The sequence below is a fragment of the Scardinius erythrophthalmus genome (assembly GCF_964197995.2).
Source record: "Scardinius erythrophthalmus genome assembly, chromosome: 7".
In the NCBI taxonomy this organism is placed as follows: domain Eukaryota; kingdom Metazoa; phylum Chordata; class Actinopteri; order Cypriniformes; family Leuciscidae; genus Scardinius; species Scardinius erythrophthalmus.
In genome coordinates this window covers 3,929,868-3,949,678 of record NC_138227.1, presented here as the reverse complement: position 1 = coordinate 3,949,678, position 19,811 = coordinate 3,929,868, and the positions used below count along the sequence as shown (strand labels likewise).

The following is a 19,811-nucleotide window of genomic DNA, read 5'->3' as shown; positions in this document are numbered from 1 at the left end:
AAAATATTTTACATAGAGCAACTCAACTTTTTTAACCAATTTATTTTAAAAGTAAAGTCAAAGTCAAGTCAAAGTTTATTTAAATAGCACTTTTTAAAAACAACAGGTGTTTAACAAAGTGCTGTACACACATATCCTTTATCAATAATGCAAACAACCAACATGACTTAAAATAAAAGGACTATAAAACAATACTCTCACATAGCATCAAATGCCAAACTGTAATAGTGAGTTTTGAGATTCGATTTAAAAATAGCAAGGGTTTGAGCCTGTCTGATGTGCAGGGGCAAACTATTCCAGAGCTTCGGTCCTGCTACTGCAAATGCTCTTTCAAGTGCTATTCAAAGCTGTGAAATCCACAACATTCAAACCACCCTGATTATGTGGATTGCATATAAGTATTTTTCTTTGAATAATGAGGTTTGTTTTTCCAAACTCTTTGGTAAATGTCTTCGGTACGAATAGAGCTTGGGAGAAATATGATAAACCTTCGGATTTATACAATAAGACACAAGCATAAACAGACAAACTTTCAGACAAAGTTCAACTTTCTTTTTGTACTGTTGAGAATGGGGTGAAAGTTAAGAGAAGCATGATAAGATTCATTTTACAAAGTTTAAGTTATGTGTTGACCTCTTTAACAGGGATTTCCTCTAAGTTAACACTCTTAAGTTGAACTATCTCACATTTGCTAATATTAAGGTTGAGACCAGATATCTTTAAAGAAATGGTTTGCTTTGCTAACCATTTTTTAAAAATAGTGTAGTGTCATCAGCCAAATGACAAATGTTTAATTCATTCCCAAAAACTTTAATACCTTGAAAGAAGTTCAGATTTCCATAAGGAGAAAGAAGCCGTGTGACGAGCATAAACACAAACGGTGAGATTGGGTACCTTGTCTGACGCCGAGACAGAAAAATCTACTTTAGTCCCATGAATCTGTTTAAAGGGTTATAATTGACTCTCTAAAAACATTTCCAAATTTAAAGTATTCTAATGTTGAAAACATGAATCCACTGTATCAAATGCCATATTAAAATCATTAAATATTAGGTTGTCATCATTGAGAAGGTGACTGTAATCAATAATATCAAGAATAAGACGAATACTGTTGCATATATGCCTCCCTTTCATGAAATCTGACTGAGAATGATCAATTAGTGAATCCAATTAGTTTTAGCTGCTGTCAAAAATAAGAGAAAACTATTTTGCATCAGTGTTTTATAAAGTTAAGGGTCTCCACCCATCTACAGATAATGTATCTGTCACAAACTGTCAGTTTAGTTTTCATTTTCATGGACTTTTAGTTTGCTTGTCATTATTTTCTTTTTCTGTATTTTTCTGTCTATTTTCATGTTTCCCGCCACTTGTTTGTTACCATGGATATTAATTTAATAATCACAACTGTTTGTATTTGAGGTAGTTATCATTGTATACTGAAGTTCCTGTGTTTCCTCAGTTCATGGTCGGTTATTTTTGTGTTACGCTCTGTTACGCTTTGTGGATTATCTGACAATAACCGACCAAAAAATTAATTTTGCAAAGTCACTGCCGAAGCCAGCAGTGTCACACGTTTCCATCTACCCTCCATCTGCGCCCAGGAAAAGATAGTTTGCTATACTATAATTAAACAAATGGATGAAGTAATACTTAAAGCAATATCATATTTTTTAAATAAGATATGGGTGGAAGGACACAAGCTTATTAAGATTATCATGCTGCAACATGAGGTGATGGTTGTCGATGAGTGGAACATCAATGGGCCTCAGGATCTTGTCACAGTATCTCTGTGCATTCAAAATGCCATCAATAAAATGCACAGTCTGTGTTCGTTGTCCATAACATACGCCTGCCCATACCATAATCCCACCGCCACCATGGGCCACTCGAGCCACAACGTTGACATCAGCAAACCGCTCACCCACATGACGCCATACACGCTGTCTGAGACCGGTTGGATGTACAGCCAAAGGTATTCGAAAGGTATTCGAATTACAGAAAGGTATTCGAAATTTAGTATTCAAAAAGGACAGAATGAGAATATCTAGAGCTATACAATAGAATATATCAGAACAGTTTATTATGCATTTCTTCCAATTATACAAGATGGCTCAAGAAACCATCTATGCCGTACATTCTATGTTCCATAATATAAAATAGGAAAATATGGGAGGTTGACAAATGGGACTTCAGTATACACTGCAGAAATGGTGACCATTCAGTTGGCACTTTGCTAAGAAGTGATGGCAAATATGTTAGTGATTTGTTACAAGCCTTCAAATATTTCGAAGAGTTAGATATGGTATCTTCATAGAAAAATTTAGTATAACGTATAGATTAAGACAGGCTGGGATAATAGTTCATTTTGTTTGGGTACCAGCACATGTTGATATCAGGAAATAAAAGATCTGATAAAATGGCTAAAGATTCACTTAAACTGAACATCCCTATTACAGTTTAATTAAGTAGGATGAAGGAAAAAGTATACTAAAAGAACCTTGCAATCAGAAATGGCAAGGAAATTGGAATGAATGTAAAACAGGAACACATTTTTACACAACAGCGTGAGACACAGTAAAATGACACAAAAATTTAAGCAGAAGATCAGATACTTTTTAACAAGACTAAGGACGGACCATACAAAACTTAACCCTACACTTCATAAAATAGGAAAACACAGTACAGGATTATGTGAACAATGCCAAATGCAAACAATTGATCATATGTTGTTATTCTGTTCTAGGTATGAACAGGAATGAAATCAACTAAAAAGAGAACTACAGAACATAGGATGTAAAGAATTTACAACCAGTAACATATTAAACACACAAAAAAGGGTCTGATAAAACTACAGGAAGTTTTAAAATTCATTAAGAATAGTAGACTTAAGAACAGAATATAGATATCATCATGTTGGACATCTATACTGAAATCACTTCACACTAGAGGTGGCGCACCTAAAAAGCTGCGACCCGCCAATAATAAACACAAAGAAGAAGAAGGTTTTGTGACAGAATTTAGTTTTTTTTTTCTGTTTTTTTTTTTTTTTTTTTTTTTTTTTTTTCCCTGGAAGTTGAGGAGCTCAGGGTGGAAGCTGGAGGAGCAGAACGCAGCGCCAGCTGAAGCTTGGGCTTTTTTTTTTTTTTTTTTTAAGCTTGGGCTTTGGTCCAATAGGATGTTCCCTTTTCTTTTTTTTTTGAATGATGACGTCCCAATTTGATCACTCCTCAGTCCAGTAGATGGCGGTAATGCACAATGATTGCAAGCTGCCAATAAAATTTACCGAAGAAGAAGAAGAAGAAGAAGAAGAAGGATTTTTTTTTTTTTTTTTTTTTTTTTTTTTTTTTTAGAAGAAGGTTTTGTGACGCTGACGCAGTGAAGTTTGTCCGGGAAGTCGCGCTGCAGTGTTTACCAGAGACTGTGTGCGTCCACTCGAGAAAAGTGAGTTCAATATTATTCCTTACATGTTTAAGATTGATTAGATATCTCTATATCTGTTTATTATAATCTGTATATTATAAATAATCGAGTATTCTGGTCAGAAATCCGCTCGAGTGAAATTATGAGTCATGGAGAACTTACTCCCGTGTCATTAGCAAATGAGCGAAACGTCTTAACGAAATGAGCCAGAGAGAACACCAAATCAAACAATTAAACCCCCCCAAAAACCACATACCCCCCCCCCCCCAAACATACTCTCTCTCTCTCTCTCTCTCTCTCTCTCTCTCTCTCCGCAAATGGAAAGTGAAAGTAAGTTAGTTAACCTGTCGCTATTTTAATCAGATAAAAAATGAACACGAAACAGAAAAACAGAGCAGAAAAGTGTTTAATAGAGACGCTTGTCAAAGTTTATTCAGGAATTTCAGCGTGTCTTTATGGTGTTAAAGCTGGAGGATTGGAGGACCGTAGTCTTGTAAAAGTGTGATCAAGGTGATTGTTCATGTGTGGTGACTTGCTCTTAGTAATATGAATTTCTGGAGGACATTTTAAGTGCTTGTTTGTTTGATATAAAATCTTTAATAACGGGTTTCTTTCACTTCAATGTTTCTTTTGTGTTTGGTGATGTCTGCGATTCTTCAGAAGTTTAATAGCATATGTGTGTAAACACGTATGACTGATCAAGAGTTAACACAGTCACATGATCCTTTTTCTCCCACATTCCAGATATGTTCATCTAAATTATGATGGTTATGAAGGAAATGATTAATGTTTTTTTTTCATTCAGAGTCAGTGGAGGAGATCAAACTCATCAGATTCTCCTGTATCTTCATCATGGCTGATTCACAAGGATCCAGAGATGGAGCTTTTTCTACAGGATGCAGGTACTTTCAACAAACACTGTAAATATTGTATTACAGAAGAAGATTTTGCCCTTTTGCAGCATTTGCTATAACCGGCCACATGCTAGTCAGACAGTCCACCATGAGCAATTGAAAAATCTTTTGAAAATGCAGTGCAGGTCACTATACATGTGTATATACATGCGTATGCATAATTAGTTACTGGACAGACCTAGGGCTGGGCATCGTTCAGAATTTTTCGATCCGGTGCCAATTTCGATACCTCAGTTTCGATACCGATTCCTAACGATACTTTTTTCGATACCATATGTTTTAAAATTAATTTCAACATCAACAAAAATACATTAAACACAAAGCTTTTATTTTCCACCTTAATTGTGAATCAAAACAGTTATCAAAATAAAAATAATAATGGTAAAACTGCTCACTCAGCATGTCCACAAAACGTATATTTTTCTCTCCGTTTTGGCCTTGCGTCCACACTGAGACGGCGTTTTTATTAATGAAAACGAAGCTTTTTTGAAAACGCACTCCAAAGTGGATACATTTGAAAACGCGGCAATACATGAGAGCAGTTGCGTTTTAGACCAAGCATACGGTGACTGCGTGCGACCTGGACCGCATCAGTGAATGGTGAGATATTTTACTAAATAAAATTATCCTGTCAGACGAATTGCGCGATAACTTCATTATTTATTTTTCCATCTGAATCATATCAGTGATCTTTTGTGGGGTTTAACACATGCGCTGTACGGTGAATTAAGCGTTTTCAGGCGTTTCTCAAAAGTTTCTCATCCACACTGAAACGTCCGAATACGCCTGAAAACGCGTGGGCGGAGAGCGTTTATAAACGAAAACGCCATTTTCAAATGTATCCGGATTAATGTAGACGTAGCCTAACATTAATACAATGACTGCCTGTCAGTCGGTCATCAGGGCAGAGAAAACACCATTGTGGCTGCTTGTTTAGTAAGAGGAAGTGTAACGTCAACAGCACCGCGACCGCTTTCTGCTCGCCATTAAATTAATATCATATCGCAGCAAACGCTGTCTGCGTGAAGTTTTAAAAAAACTGTTACCACACTTGAGACCAACCGTGACTCTCTGTGACTTCAGCAAAACTGTAAACAGTTTGATCCGTCCGCACCTCTCCGTGTGTGTGTGGGTCGGAGCTCCGCTCTTTGTCAATATGCAGAGAGGACAGATAAGCTTGCGCTTACGCGCTCAGATGCTTTTGGAACCGAAATTTGGCACCGAAAGATAAAGAATTTTTCGATACTCATAGTATTGGAGTATTTTTTTCGATACCATAAAAGTATCGAAGTTCGGTACCCAGCCCTAGACAGACCCACTGATAACCTTTTTTTTTTTTTTTTCTCACTCAGATCTATATTTGGAGAGCCTCTTGCATTTAACAGGCAGACCTATGCTTGGTATGATTTTAAAAATTTGTGGGTTTGCGGCGCATGATCTCACACTTGAAACTGAAATGCAATCACACACAAATGAGCTTCTTTACGACTTGTGAAATGTATTAATTTCTTTATATTTGCTATTAGGATTCAACTATGAATCCATAGTGTTTATTGAACTATGTTTGTAGGCCTATGTAAAATGCAGGACAAATTGCCCCAAATAAAAAATAAATTAATAAACTAATTTTTTTTAAATATAGCTAAAATAGCTCCTTGTCACAAAATTAATATATAACTCAGCAACAAGGATAAAGACGTTAAATTAGGTGATCCCCAAATTGGAAACACTGGTGTTACCCTTTTGGGTTGGAGGCGTGTTTGTTTGGGTGATTTTTAACTTATTGCACCTTTTAAATGTAAGTTTAATCATAAAATAATCATAAAACAACAGGAGTGGCAGTGGCATATAAGCATAATAAAAACAGAAATGTAAAATGTCTCAGTCTCTCGGCATGCCCTGCTTCATACCACAGGAACATTAATAAAACTTTAATACATTACCTCATCTATGAACATGGTTTACTGTCGGATTGCTGTCCACTGTTTAATCTGTATCTTTGTTTTGTATATGGGATTTTTAGTGGCGAAACTTAAATGTGCCTTTATACTAAAATTAAATATTAAATAAAAAGTTTCCTCACAGTGCTTTTTGATGAAAGATGAATGTTTATATTAATATGGTTCCTCTCATAAAGAATGAACTCAGTAATCTAAAGGATTAAACTGAATCTATTCTCTGTTCCAGTTCAGTCCAGCAGAAGAGCTCAAACCCAGAGTCCAGCTGTGTGTCTGTGAAGAGTAACCAGTCTATGGATTGGCCAGTACATTTTAAGAGTGGAGACAAACGGCCTTATATCAGGTACTCGGAATAACATTTCAATAAAAGATGTGCTTATAGTATTAGATTTTTGTATTAGAACAGGTTTTTTTCAAAGAGGAGGTGCGGAGTAGGGCTGGGCGATATGACGATGTCAATAGATGGACATTTTTCTACATATTTTTTCTGTTTGTAAATGTATCCATGCAGTGCAGGACTGCTTAAACACCATAGAGTGAGAAGAAAAAGCGGAACGTGTTTGAGTTATTAAAAGCACAATAAACTGCGACAGAGAACTGAATTCAGTTCTAGCAGGAGGCTTTCTGTAGTGCACATCTACAGAATTCAGTTTGGCCGAACCGGTCAAATACACACATTTTTGTGTCAAAATGAAATGATCCATGTGTAAGGTCTTAAAGTGACAGCAGCCTCATACAAGCACGTCATTGTTAATCAAACAACAGAAAACAAAAATAAAAATTAAATCATTCACCGACTTTGAAAACCTCTGTATTAGAATTGTTACGATTTCCTAATTGGTCTAGGGGAGGAATGAAACAGTAAAAATGGATGGTGGTGAAATGAATGTGCAACAGCATGAAGCCACCCCGTCTCCAGACCCAGAGTTGGTTCACAATAACCACACAGTGATCTCATTCAAGAAAGTAGTTTTATTTACAAATTAGGCAAAAGAAAAAGAGAGGTATCAAGTTCAGAAGGGGGTATAGCCAAAACAACAAACATAATCAATCTTACTCCTCATTAATCAGACTACCTAAACTAAAAGAAAAGAAAACAAAAGTACAGCAAAGTAAGCTAACTCCCTTTCTAGCATAAACAGGAGAAAAAAGTATAATTCAAAATAAATGGCACCCACCTCCCTACTAAACTCACAAAATAAAGAAATAAATGATTAAGTAACAAACTTCAAATAAACCAAGAGAAAATGATCCATTAAGTCAAACAATGATTAACCATTAAAGGTAACACTCATTTCTGCCTTTAAAGTCTCAATCAAGGATTAAAATAGAAAGAGACTAAAAAGAGACTAAGAGACTAACTACTTCACTAAGTAGTAAACACAATATAAGGTAGAGATACACTGTTCACTACTGGCTTCAACAAAGTTTCAGGTCTGGGGTTGAAGAAGGGACCCCATTGCTGCTGCTGCACACAGTCAAGCCACCACCAACACAGCTCTGATGGTGTTTGCAGTTTAAATACTCCTAGCATCCAATCACAGCAGGCCATTGATTATCTGTACCAGGTGGAACCATTTCTCCTATGAAGAGAGACAGGGATAGAGAAAAAGAGAAAGCAGCACAGCTGAACACACACAAACAGATCCTTACGGCTCTGGACGTAACAGAATAAATGGAAAGTTTAGCTCGACGGGTTAAAATGGTGTTAAACGACATTTATTTGGCAACTGATACGGGTAACTCTGTGGTTCTCGTTCTTTTAGATTTATCATCTGCTTTTGACACTGTTAACCACTCTGTATTAATTAATAGACTGAAATCTTGGGTGGGTCTCTCTGGCACAGTTTTAAAATGGTTCCAGTCATTTTTATCTGACAGGAAATTTGTAGTTAGGACAGGAGAATTTTTATCTTCCACTGCCTCTCTCCCCTGTGGCCTTCCGCAAGGCTCGATTTTGGCTCCCTCTCTATTTTCATTATATATGCTACCTTTGGGATCTATCTTTAGAAAACATGGGGTGTCGTATCACTTTTATGCCGACGATACGCAGATTTATCTGCCTTTTAAGAAAAATGATCCACTGGCCTTGACTGCTCTCTCGTCTTGTTTAGATGAGGTTAAATCCTGGTTGTCTGAAAATTTTCTATCCTTAAATAATGAGAAAACGGAAGTAATTGTTTTTGGCCCCTCTGAAAATACGAAAGCATTTAATCTGGATTTGGGATCACTAGCGCCTTTTAGGTCCTCGCAGGTACGGAATCTGGGTGTTATCCTGGATGACTCTCTAAAATTTGACAAACAAATTTCTTCAGTAGTTGGTTCCAGCTTTCATCAGCTCTGTACACTTGCAAAAATTAAACACTTCCTCACTGATAAGACTTTGGAGATGGCTGTGCATGCTTTTATTACGTCACGTCTTGACTATTGTAATTCATTATACTGTGGAATTTCTAAGGCCCAAATTGCCCGTCTCCAGCTGATTCAAAATGGTGCCTCAAGATTTCTCCTGAAAAAGAAAAAAAGGGATCACGCCACTCCACTGTTAAAGGCACTTCATTGGCTGGCAGTGCAATCTAGAATACATTTTAAAATTTTATTATTTGTTTTTAAATCATTGCACAATCAAGCACCTGCCTACCTATCTGATCTGCTGCATCAGTATTCCCCCTCAAGAAGCCTAAGATCTGGAGACCAGAATCTTATTTCAATTCCACAATCTAGACTTAAACGTAGAGGTGATCGTGCCTTTTCGGTATTTGGCCCGCGTCTCTGGAATGACTTGCCTGTGGAAATTCGAATGGCTCCGAGTTTGACCATTTTCAAGTCTCTCTTAAATACCCATTTGTTTTATTTGGCATATTAGTTTTTTGTTTTTTTTTTAACTCTCGCTGTTGTCTAATCTGTCTGTTTGTTTTGTTTGTATTTTAATGCTTTTCCTCTGTTGTGAAGCACTTTGGTCAGTCTTTGGCTGTTTTAAATGTGCTATACAAATAAAGCAAACTTGAAACTTAAAATGATGAATTAGTATTAATCGTAATTACCTGATTCATTTGGGAAAATGTATCAATTCAAGGAACCTTGAAGGGATCAATTTCGGATATTTAATCAATGTATTCGTCGACCGAATCTCTCATACAAATATCTGTCAGTTCTATTAAATTAGCACCGATTTGTCCATAAACCATAATAATTCAATATTTATAAGATTGATATTCTGGGCACGGTAGTGGGTAGGGCTGGGCGATACAGCAAAAAAAAAAATTCTTGTGGGTTCAACTGGGTTGGCTAACAAAAGTATTGTTGGTGATTTTCAGTGATATAGCCTTTGGTGATGTTGAGATTTCTTTAAGTTTCTTTCTGAACATACCCTGTTGGCCCAAAGGTTACAAAGTCCTGTTTAGGAAATATCCATAGTGGAATTTTTACAGAAGAGATTTCAGTTTGTTCTTCCTGTATTGAAACTGTTGAAAAACCTTTTTTACTATATTGTGATTTTTACCTCAAAATTTTTGGAGAATGTCTTTAATTGGCTTTAGATGAAAAATAATCATAGTTATTCCTTAGTTTTATAAAATATCCTGTTTTTGAAAAATATACTGAATCCCCAGTTTACTGCTGTCCTGATTTACATCTCGGAGTCTATTCCATTTTTTTGGATGTTAGTAAGTGTGGTGTGACTAATGATATAGTTATGCTCTCTTCCTCGCTGTGTAAATTTTCAATCAAATTTTTAAAAAGACACTTAAGTCATTTATGTTGTTAACATTTCTATAACATTTCTATTACCTTCCTTTCTAGATGACAGGTGAACATAATGAATTATCACACAACTCTGACACTAATATTTATAGTAAATATAGATGGAAGCAGCGATGATGGGCCCAAGCCCCGGTGCCACCGCCACCCCAGCATCTTTAGGGCAACTGTGTACAACAGGCAATAGGCATTTAAACTGTGTAAATGTAAATAGCCTGTCAAAGTCATTTGAATACGCCACATTAACAGCAGCAGCTGGTGCCACTATCACCATTAACCTAATTATTAAACTAATTAAATAGAACTAAAGACTACAACTCCCATGATTCCTAACTCATTCACGGTGTTATTGAGTTACGCCTTTGTTTTAAATGAGCGATTATAAGTGGCGAAACTTGCATAATGAGCCTTTAATACTAACATAACATATTAAAGAAAAATATCAAAGTTTCCTCAAAGTGCTTTTTGATGTAATATGAATGTGTTTAGATTAATGTGTTCATTCTGTATGATAGGAACCATTTTAATGTAAAGAATTAAACTGAATCTGTTCTCTGTTCCAGTTCGGTCCAGCAGAAGAGCTCAAACCCAGAGTCCAGCTGTGTGTCTATGAAGAGTAACTTCTCTATGGATCAGCCACTATATTTTAAGAGTGGAGACAAACGGCCTTGTATCAGGTACTCAGAATAACATTTCTATAAAATATGTGCTCATAGAATTAGATTTTTGTATTAGAACAGGTTTTTTTTTAAAGAGGAGGTGCGGAGTAGGGCTGGGTGATATGACGATGTCAATATAGAGATTTTTCTACATAATGTTTCTGTTTGTAAATGTATCCATGCAGCACAGGACTGCTTAAACACCATAGAGCAGCAAAGAAACACTGGATGAATGAGAAGAAAGAGCGGGACATGTTAGAACTGAATTTGGTACTGGCAGGCGGCTTTCTGTGGTGCACATCCAAAGCGCACTCGTGCTGAATTCAGTTCGGTCAGACTGGTCAAATACACACGTTATATGTCAAAAAAAAAAATCTTTATATTAGATCCATTTATATGGTCTTAAAGTGACAACAGCCTCATATAAGCATGTCATTAACAGCCCAGTCTCACCCCAAAACGTCACATACTGACGGGTCTTGACCATACGTCAACATACGACGAAAAGGGTACCCCTAAAACGTCAATATGAGACGAAGACATAAGCGCACCACCAGCGTCTCCTAGCGGTACCCTAACGCATACCTAAACCTACCCATAACCCGAATCGTCACGCATGGACGTTAAAGGCATAGGCGGAAATCGCAGGGGGGTCGGGGGGGTCAGGACCCCCCCTATCTGAGGGTTGTCCCCTCCTAAAAATATAATTAAAATATGTGTATTGTAAATAATATAATGATATATACTTAAAATAATTGTTTAAGTAGTAAAACAATAAAAATGCAAACGGGGCAAATACAAATAAACGTTTTAAAATTTTGATTCCCCCCTCCCTTGCCTCAGTGCTTCGGTCCACTGCCCGCTCCCCTTTTACCTCATCACAAACAACTCCAATAAACTCCAGTAAGTCAAGGCTATTTTATTTACTTTAAACCTCGGATGAAGTATTTATTTTCTCTTTAATACAGAATATGCTGCGTCTGCGTCATTAATAAATCATTGACATACAATGTTATGATAACCAATCACTTACTTTTGTCACCGATGTAGTCCGCCTCGCTATGTTGGCGATTATAACCTTGTTTTATACAGTCTGTGCGTTAAACGTTACCTAGATTGTTTAAAACCGTTCTCTCACACACACACACGCAAAGAGTGTACGCATACACCTTGTGTCTTGTAGATTAGACAAGTGCGGGTGCGCATTTAGATTTTCACGCTTTCACTGTGTGATTTAGCCTAGTCAGTTTATATCATTTAATATAGTTAATCTAATATAATATCACACAAAGAGTGCAGTTTTTCTCCAGATATTAACATGATAATAAATGTGATTTAATAAACTGATAATTGAAAAGTTTACTTTTAGACACCATATTGCCTGTTTTAACTCTATTTCGCCAACGAAAATAGTTGAAAACTAAGCGAAAGCACTGTATTTGCGTCTCTGAGAAACACTGAGGTATTTCCTTACTGAATTATGAATCAGCTTTTTGAACGAATCAGTTGAATCACAATGACTCACTCATTAACAATGAATTGCTGCCACCTACTGGCGGTTTTAATTTCACATTTAAAGTATCTTTTCATGTTTTAAATAATTTTACATATCAATATTCAACGTTTTATGTTTTAAACAAAACATTATTTATGTCTGTGTAAAATCTAAATGCCATTTCAAATGCAACTTTTGTGTTTCCTCTCCATTGCAAAGATTTTGTTGATATTTAATTTGATTGGTAACAGCCCTATTGTGACATTATTATAATTTTATTTTTATGTATGAAATTGACACAAAAGATGATGCATGCATATATTTAGGTTAAAAATGCCAATGAAGGTAAAAATCTATTGAAACTTATTGGAAAAAAGATTTCTGTCACTGCTGTGAACTGAACCGCCACACAGAATATGAAGAATATCAAAAACTTTAGGAGTCGGCTGTCCTCGGCAGTCCTAACAAGTTACCAGCACAATAACACACTCAGCAAAATATTGTCTAGGCTAATTATCGTTATCGATAAAATCCCTGAATTAATCATCAACCATAATTTTTTTTTGTCAATTTTGCACACCAATGAAGAATATTTTGGTCAATTTAGCCAGCTTTTTCAATGAACCAGAGAGAAACTTTGAGAAGAAGGATAATGGAACGTTCTAGCTACACTAATAATAGCAGTAAGGCTTTCCTCTGTGTACACACATATCCATAGAAAGTACAATTTTGCCTATATTATTGGTGTCCCCTTCAAAAAATTGCTCGTGAGGAATGTTATGTTTATTGTCCCCCCCAACATTTAGATGAAATTTACGCCCCTGGTTAAAGGGGTACCCTTTTCGTCGTATGTTGACGTACAGTCAAGACCCGTCAGTATGTGACGTTTTGGGGTGAGACTGTTAGTCATTAATGATAATCAGGCAACCAAAAACAAAGAAAAAGAAAATCATTCATTGACTTAACTGAAAAAGACTAAAAAACTTCTGTATTAGAATATAGGTAAAGTTAAGCTTGAAGGGTTAAAATGATGAATTAGTATTAATCGTAATTACCTGATTCATTTGGGAAAATGTATCAATTCAAGGAACCTTGAAGGAATCAATTTCGGATATTTAATCAATGTTTTGGTCCACCGAATCTCTCATACAAATATATATTGTGAATTTACCTCAACATGTTTGGAGAATGTATTTAATTGTCTTTCAATGAAAAATAATCATATTTATTCCTTCGTTTTAGAAAATATCCTATTTTTTAAAAATATATTAAATCCTGAGTTTAGTGCTGTCCTGATTTACATCTTGGAGTCCATTCCATTTGAAATCTTGTTTTTTTTTGTATGTTATTTAGTGTGGTGTGATTAATTATATAGTTATGCTCACTCGCTTTGTAAATGTGCAATCAATTTTTTAAAAAGACAGTGAAGACATTTATGGTGCTAAATATTTCTTTAACATTTCTATTAACATTTCTAGATGACAGGTGAACATAAAGACTTATCAGACAACTCAGGAAAACTAGTTCACAGGGAAGCACAAAGAGACACAACTCTGACACTAATATTTATAGTAAATATAGATGGAAGCAGCGATGATGGGCCCAAGCCCCGGTGTTACCGCCACCCCAGCATCTTTAGGGCAACTGTGCACAACATGCAATAGGCATTTAAACTGTGTAAATGTAAATGGACTGTCAAAGTCATTTGAATACGCCACATTAACAGCAGCAGCTGGTGCCACTATCACCATTAACCTAATTAAACTAATTAAATAGAACTAAAGATGACTACTCCCATGATTTCTAACTCATTCACGGTGTTATTAAGTTACGCCTTTGTTTTAAATAAGCGATTATAAGCGGCGAAACTTACATAATGAGCCTTTAATACTAACATAACATATTAAAGAAAAATATCAAAGTTTCCTCAAAGTGCTTTTTGATGTAAGATGAATGTGTTTAGATTAATGTGTTCATTCTGTATGATAGGAACCATATTAATGTAAAGAATTAAACTGAATCTGTTCTCTGTTCCAGTTCGGTCCAGCAGAAGAGCTCAAACCCAGAGTCCAGCTGTGTGTCTATGAAGAGTAACTGCTCTATGGATCAGCCACTATATTTTAAGAGTGGAGACAAACGGCCTTGTATCAGGTACTCAGAATAACATTTCTATAAAATATGTGCTCATAGAATTAGATTTTTTTTTATTAGAGCAGGTTTTTTAAGAGGAGAGGTAGGGCTGGGTGATATGATGATGTCAATAGATGGAGATTTTTCTACATAGTTTTTCTGTTTGTAAATGTATCCATGCAGCACAGGACTGCTTAAACACCATAGAGCAGCAAAGAAACACTGGATGAATGAGAAGAAAGAGCGGGACTTTTTTTATTATTATTATTATTATTATTATTATTATTATTATTATTATTATTATCATTATATTAGATCCATTTATATGGTCTTAAAGTGACAACAGCCTCATATAAGCATGTCATTAATGATAATCAAGCAACCGAAAACACAAAGAAAAAGAAAATCATTCATTGACAAACTGAAAAAGACAAAAAACCTCTGTATTAGAATACAGGTAAAGTTAAGCTTGAAGGGTTAAAATGATGAATTAGTATTTATCGTAATTACCTGCTTCATTTGGGAAAATTCATCAATTCAAGGAAGCTTGAAGGAATCAATTTCGGATAATTAATCAATGTATTCGTCCACTGAATCTCTCATACAAATATATATTGTGAATTTACCTCAACATTTTTGGAGAATGTATTTAATTGTCTTTCAATGAAAAATAATCATATTTATTCCTTCGTTTTAGAAAATATCCTGTTTTTGAAGAATATATTAAATACTGAGTTTAGTGCTGTCCTGATTTACAACTTGGAGTCCATTCCATTTAAAATCTTGCTTTTTTTGGATGTTATTAAGTGTGATGTGACTTATTATATAGTTATGCTCTCTGACTCGTTTTGTAAATGTGCAATCAATTTTTTAAAAAGACAGTGAAGACATTTATGGTGCTAAACATTTCTTTAACATTTCTAGATGACAGGTGAACATAATGACTTATCAGCGGTTTAAGGACTCACTCAAAGACAGTCCCTTGCCGCCAGCTCAACAGCTCAGGCATTTAAGTGGCACCCAAATGAGGTGCTGAAATCTTATTTCTGATTTGGTTCGTTACATGCCGGTCATATATGGTTTCTGTAACCAACCCTAGGTACAACAGGTGGCACAAAAATTCAGCTCAACACTTTTCTTCACAAGCGCTTTTGATGATGCACATGGAAATTTAGATGATCATTGACGTGATTGCGGGCAGCAGCGTCAAAAGTTTATTCTGTGCCAATTTAATATAAAGATTAATGCTTTTTTAAAATGTACATTTAGGTAGAAAATGAGAACAGCTAAATTATATACTATATTTTGAAGCAAAGGTCTTGTTAATGATTTTTCTTGTTAAAGGACCAATTTTTCAATAATTGAATATATAAAAGTATTGTATTTGAGGTAAAAGGCGTATATGCTAGGGATGTGTATCTCCATAACTGAGGCCGATGCGATGCGTATCTCAAAGCATAGCAAACGATACAATACATTAAAGATGCATATGAAGCAGTTGCGATACGATTCACCCCTATTACAATGCAATGCAATCCAATACAATGCAATGGAAAAAAAATATGATGCAATGTAATTCAGTATAGTTCAGATAGTTTGCTTTTTTTTTTTTTTTGGTTCAGACAGACAGCAAATTATAAATTAACTTATGTGCTTCTGAATTGTGAATCTGCTTCTATGAATCTGCCACTAAATTTTAAAAATGTGGAAAAACACAGCCTGGTCTCAGGTTTATAATTTCTGTAAAAGTTATGCTTAAAGTGTTTGATTTTTATGAAATTGTTATTAATATACAGCAGTGCATTTACACACTGTAAAAGCTGTTGGTAAGTTACTCCGTTAATGACACAATTACATCAATATCAGTGTGTCTGATTTTTTTTTTCTTCATTCTGATTTAAGGTCAAATCTATCCAGACCAGTTAAAAACAAAACTGTGTTCAAGCCTGTCCTTCAGCCACAAGACTTTAATGAAAGCATGTATCCTGTTTTCAGGTAAAATATAGGACTTTTGTTGTTTTTGTTTAATTTTAGGTGTTGCAATGCACATCACTCAAGACTAATAATTGAAAGAAACCCAATGATGTTCTGTGTACCTTAATACAACAAACAAGTAATCTATTTGGTAATTTATGGCTTTTTACTTCAATAACATTTGTAATAATCTGGTATTTTAATCTTACAGCCATGACTCTGAACTTCCTGAAGTCTTCAACACGTTGATATCAAATCTGAGACAGAAGTTTGATTGTTTGTATGAGGGAATATCAAAGCAGGGAAACCCAACACTCCTGAATGAGATCTACACAGAGCTCTACATCACAGAGAGTGAAAGTGGAGAGATCAATAATGAGCATGAGGTGAGACAGATTGAGACACAGTCCAGGAGAGCAGAAACGGAGGACACACCGATCAGATGCAGTGACATCTTTAGACCTTTACCTGGACAAGACAAACCCATCAGAACTGTGCTGACAAAGGGAGTCGCTGGCATTGGAAAAACAGTCTCTGTGCAGAAGTTCATCCTGGACTGGGTTGAAGGGAAAGAGAATCAGGACGTCCAGCTCATATTTCCACTTCCTTTCAGAGAGCTCAACTTGATGAAGGACAAAACACTCAGTCTTTCAGATCTTCTTCATGTCTTTTTCCCTGAAACAAAAGAAATGGACATATCCAGTAATAAGTATAAAGTTTCATTCATCTTTGATGGTCTGGATGAGTGTCGTCTGTCTCTGGATTTTCAGAGCGATGTGAGGTTGTGTGATGTGACGGAATCAGCCCCAGTGGACGTGCTGCTGACGAACCTCATTGTGGGGAATCTGCTTCCCTCTGCTCTCATCTGGATCACCTCCAGACCAGCAGCAGCGGATCTCGTCCCCTCTGAGTGTGTCCATCGAGTGACACAGGTACGAGGCTTCAGTGACCCACAGAAAGAGGAATACTTCAGGAAGAGAATCAGTGATCAGAGTCTGGCCGACAGTATCATCTCACACCTGAAGTCATCAAGGAGCCTCTTTATTATGTGCCACATCCCAGTGTTCTGCTGGATCTCAGCCACTGTTCTAGAGAAGATGTTGAGTGAAGCAGAGAGAGGAGAGATTCCCAAGACTCTCACTCAAATGTACACACACTTCCTGCTCATTCAGACTAACATCAAACATGAGAAGGACTATGAGAAGAAAGTGAAAGATGAAGACATGATTGTCAAACTGGGGAAACTGGCTTATCAGCAGCTTGTGAAAGGCAACCTGATCTTCTATGAGGAAGACCTGAGCGAGTGTGGCATTGATGTGACAGAAGCATCAGTTTACTCAGGATTGTGCACTCAGATCTTCAGAGAGGAGTTGGGCTTGTGTCAGGGGAAAGTCTTCTGCTTTGTTCATCTGAGCATTCAGGAACATCTAGCAGCTCTATATGTGCATCTCTCCTTTATCAACAATAACATCAATGTGTTTGAACAGAATACCAAACCAACTAATGGAGAAAAAGTTTCCCTATCTGATCTCCATCAGAGAGCTGTGGATGAGGCTTTAGACAGTAAAAATGGTCATCTGGACCTTTTCCTTCGTTTCCTTCTGGGTCTGTCAGTGGAGTCTAATCAGAGTCTCTTACAAGAACTAAAGATGCAGACAGCAAACAGCTCTCACAACAATGAGAAAACAATTCGCTATATTAAAGAAAAGATCAGTGAGAATCCCTCTCCAGATAAATACATCAATCTGTTTCACTGTCTGAATGAACTGGGTGATCTTTCACTAGTAAATGAAGCTCAACCTCATATGAGCCGTGGAGGATTACGTAATGTGAAACTCTCCTCATCCCAGTGGTCTGCTTTAGTTTTTGTGTTGTTGACCTCAGAGCAGACAATGCATGAGTTTAAGTTGTACAACTTAATTGGAGCTGAAAATGAACAGTAAGTAACACTGAGTACAATCATTACAGTCTAAATCATTATGAACAAAGAGAAACTAAGAGATCCGAGGTTTTTAAATCACAGGGCAAAGATTGATTTCTGGGATATTGTACATAATTTCCGGGTGCTTCTCAAATGGAATTAAGTCCTAGTAAGGCTGCAAATATCGGGTGCCACATTTTCAAGCACCTGTGAAGGCTGTCTCAATTTGAAGGATCCTTTGAAGGCAGCTTTCATTTTGCATTATTAATTCAGCTCCTTTTGAAGGATGGATCAAGTGTATCCTTCGTGTCCTACAATCTCCTACAATCCTTTGCAAACCTTCCAATTCAGGAAAAAACTGATGGAAAGTGAGTCGTCACTGAGCTTATTCGAGTTCATTATGAAATATAAGACAAAAATATTGTTTTTGGAGATGAAGGCATATAAGTTATCTTTTGTTTTGGTGTAAAAATCACTTAACACTAAACTGGCAATAATGTAAGCCACTGGGAAGCACACAGAGCTGTCATTCACTTTATTGCATTAAAGGGGTGGTTGATTGTGATTTCACTTTTTTCATTTTAAATAGAGTGTAATGTTGCTGTTGGTGCATGAACATTATCTGCAAAGTTGCTGCGCTGAAAGTTCAATGTAAGCAGAGATATCGACTTTTAAAAATCAGGAAGTTTAATGCCTACAAAAACGACTCGAATGGGACTACAACGAGGTACTTCCCGGGTTTTATACGTAACTAACCCATGCATAAAAGGGGGCATGGCCATATTTCTGCGGCTTTGTCGAAGAGGAGGAGTTATAGTGGAGAGCTGTAGCCAATACTAGCCATGCTGTCGAAAGTGTGTTATTTTCACCCAGCTGCCAGGTCTTCTGTGTTCGGGCTTCATACGGACGCTGTAGTTCGTCAACAATGGCTAAAATTTATGTTTGATTATGTTCCTGAAAATTACAATCGTAATAGCTCTCTGTGCTGCGCATTTTACGGAAGACAGCTTCCAGAATCTCCACGAATTCAATGCCGGATTCAACAAGAAACGGTTACTAAAACATGAAGCAGTTCCAACTTTACAACCAGAGACAGCAGTTGTTGGGCCACAACCTGTAAGTAAGACTTAATAATTTGAAATGTATTTGCATGTATAATTTCAGACGTAATGTTTTAGTTTTATCAAGGACGTAAACAAATGCCAGCGCTGGCTTTAGTAGCCACTTACACGTACAAACGCATACAAACATTTTGAACCTGAATTTGTAATTATGCACTAATTTTGTAAATGTATTTTCCATGTATATTTTATGACGATCGATTTGATAAAGAACGTAAACCAATGCCAACGCTGTTTGTTTATAGCCAGTTAGTTCGATGCTATTTTGTGTGTATAAGACAAACGTGTATAAAGTTAAAAAAAATATATATGTAGCCTAATCGCAACAGCAAACTTCAAACTGCTGAAGTTAAAACAATAACTTTAAAAAACGGTATTACTCAGTCATTTATTCAGTTATATTAAATGTTTAATCAGGAGAAAACCGTATCTCAAAAGCTAACAAGCAGCAGTAGCATTT

The 19,811-nt window shown here is 36.2% G+C and overlaps 1 protein-coding gene across 9 annotated transcripts in view; it reads left to right on the top strand.

Moving 5' to 3' along the window:
• Positions 1-3,348: 3,348 nt before the first annotated feature.
• LOC308694107 (NLR family CARD domain-containing protein 3-like) overlaps positions 3,349-19,811 on the top strand; it is a 31,514-nt gene continuing 15,051 nt past the window's right edge. The window contains exons 1-8 of one of the 9 annotated variants that reach the window (XM_081371402.1): positions 3,349-3,441; positions 4,226-4,322; positions 5,687-5,734; positions 6,522-6,635; positions 10,615-10,728; positions 14,243-14,356; positions 16,238-16,330; positions 16,521-18,248. In XM_081371402.1, the coding sequence (XP_081227528.1) occupies positions 4,273-4,322; positions 5,687-5,734; positions 6,522-6,635; positions 10,615-10,728; positions 14,243-14,356; positions 16,238-16,330; positions 16,521-18,248 (2,261 nt within the window). In that variant the 5' untranslated portion in view covers positions 3,349-3,441; positions 4,226-4,272. Of the gene's footprint in view, positions 3,442-3,723; positions 3,931-4,225; positions 4,323-5,686; positions 5,735-6,521; positions 6,636-10,614; positions 10,729-14,242; positions 14,439-16,237; positions 16,331-16,520; positions 18,249-19,811 lie in introns of those variants that run through there. The other 8 variants (XM_081371407.1, XM_081371403.1, XM_081371409.1 and 5 more) reach the window with 8 other exon arrangements.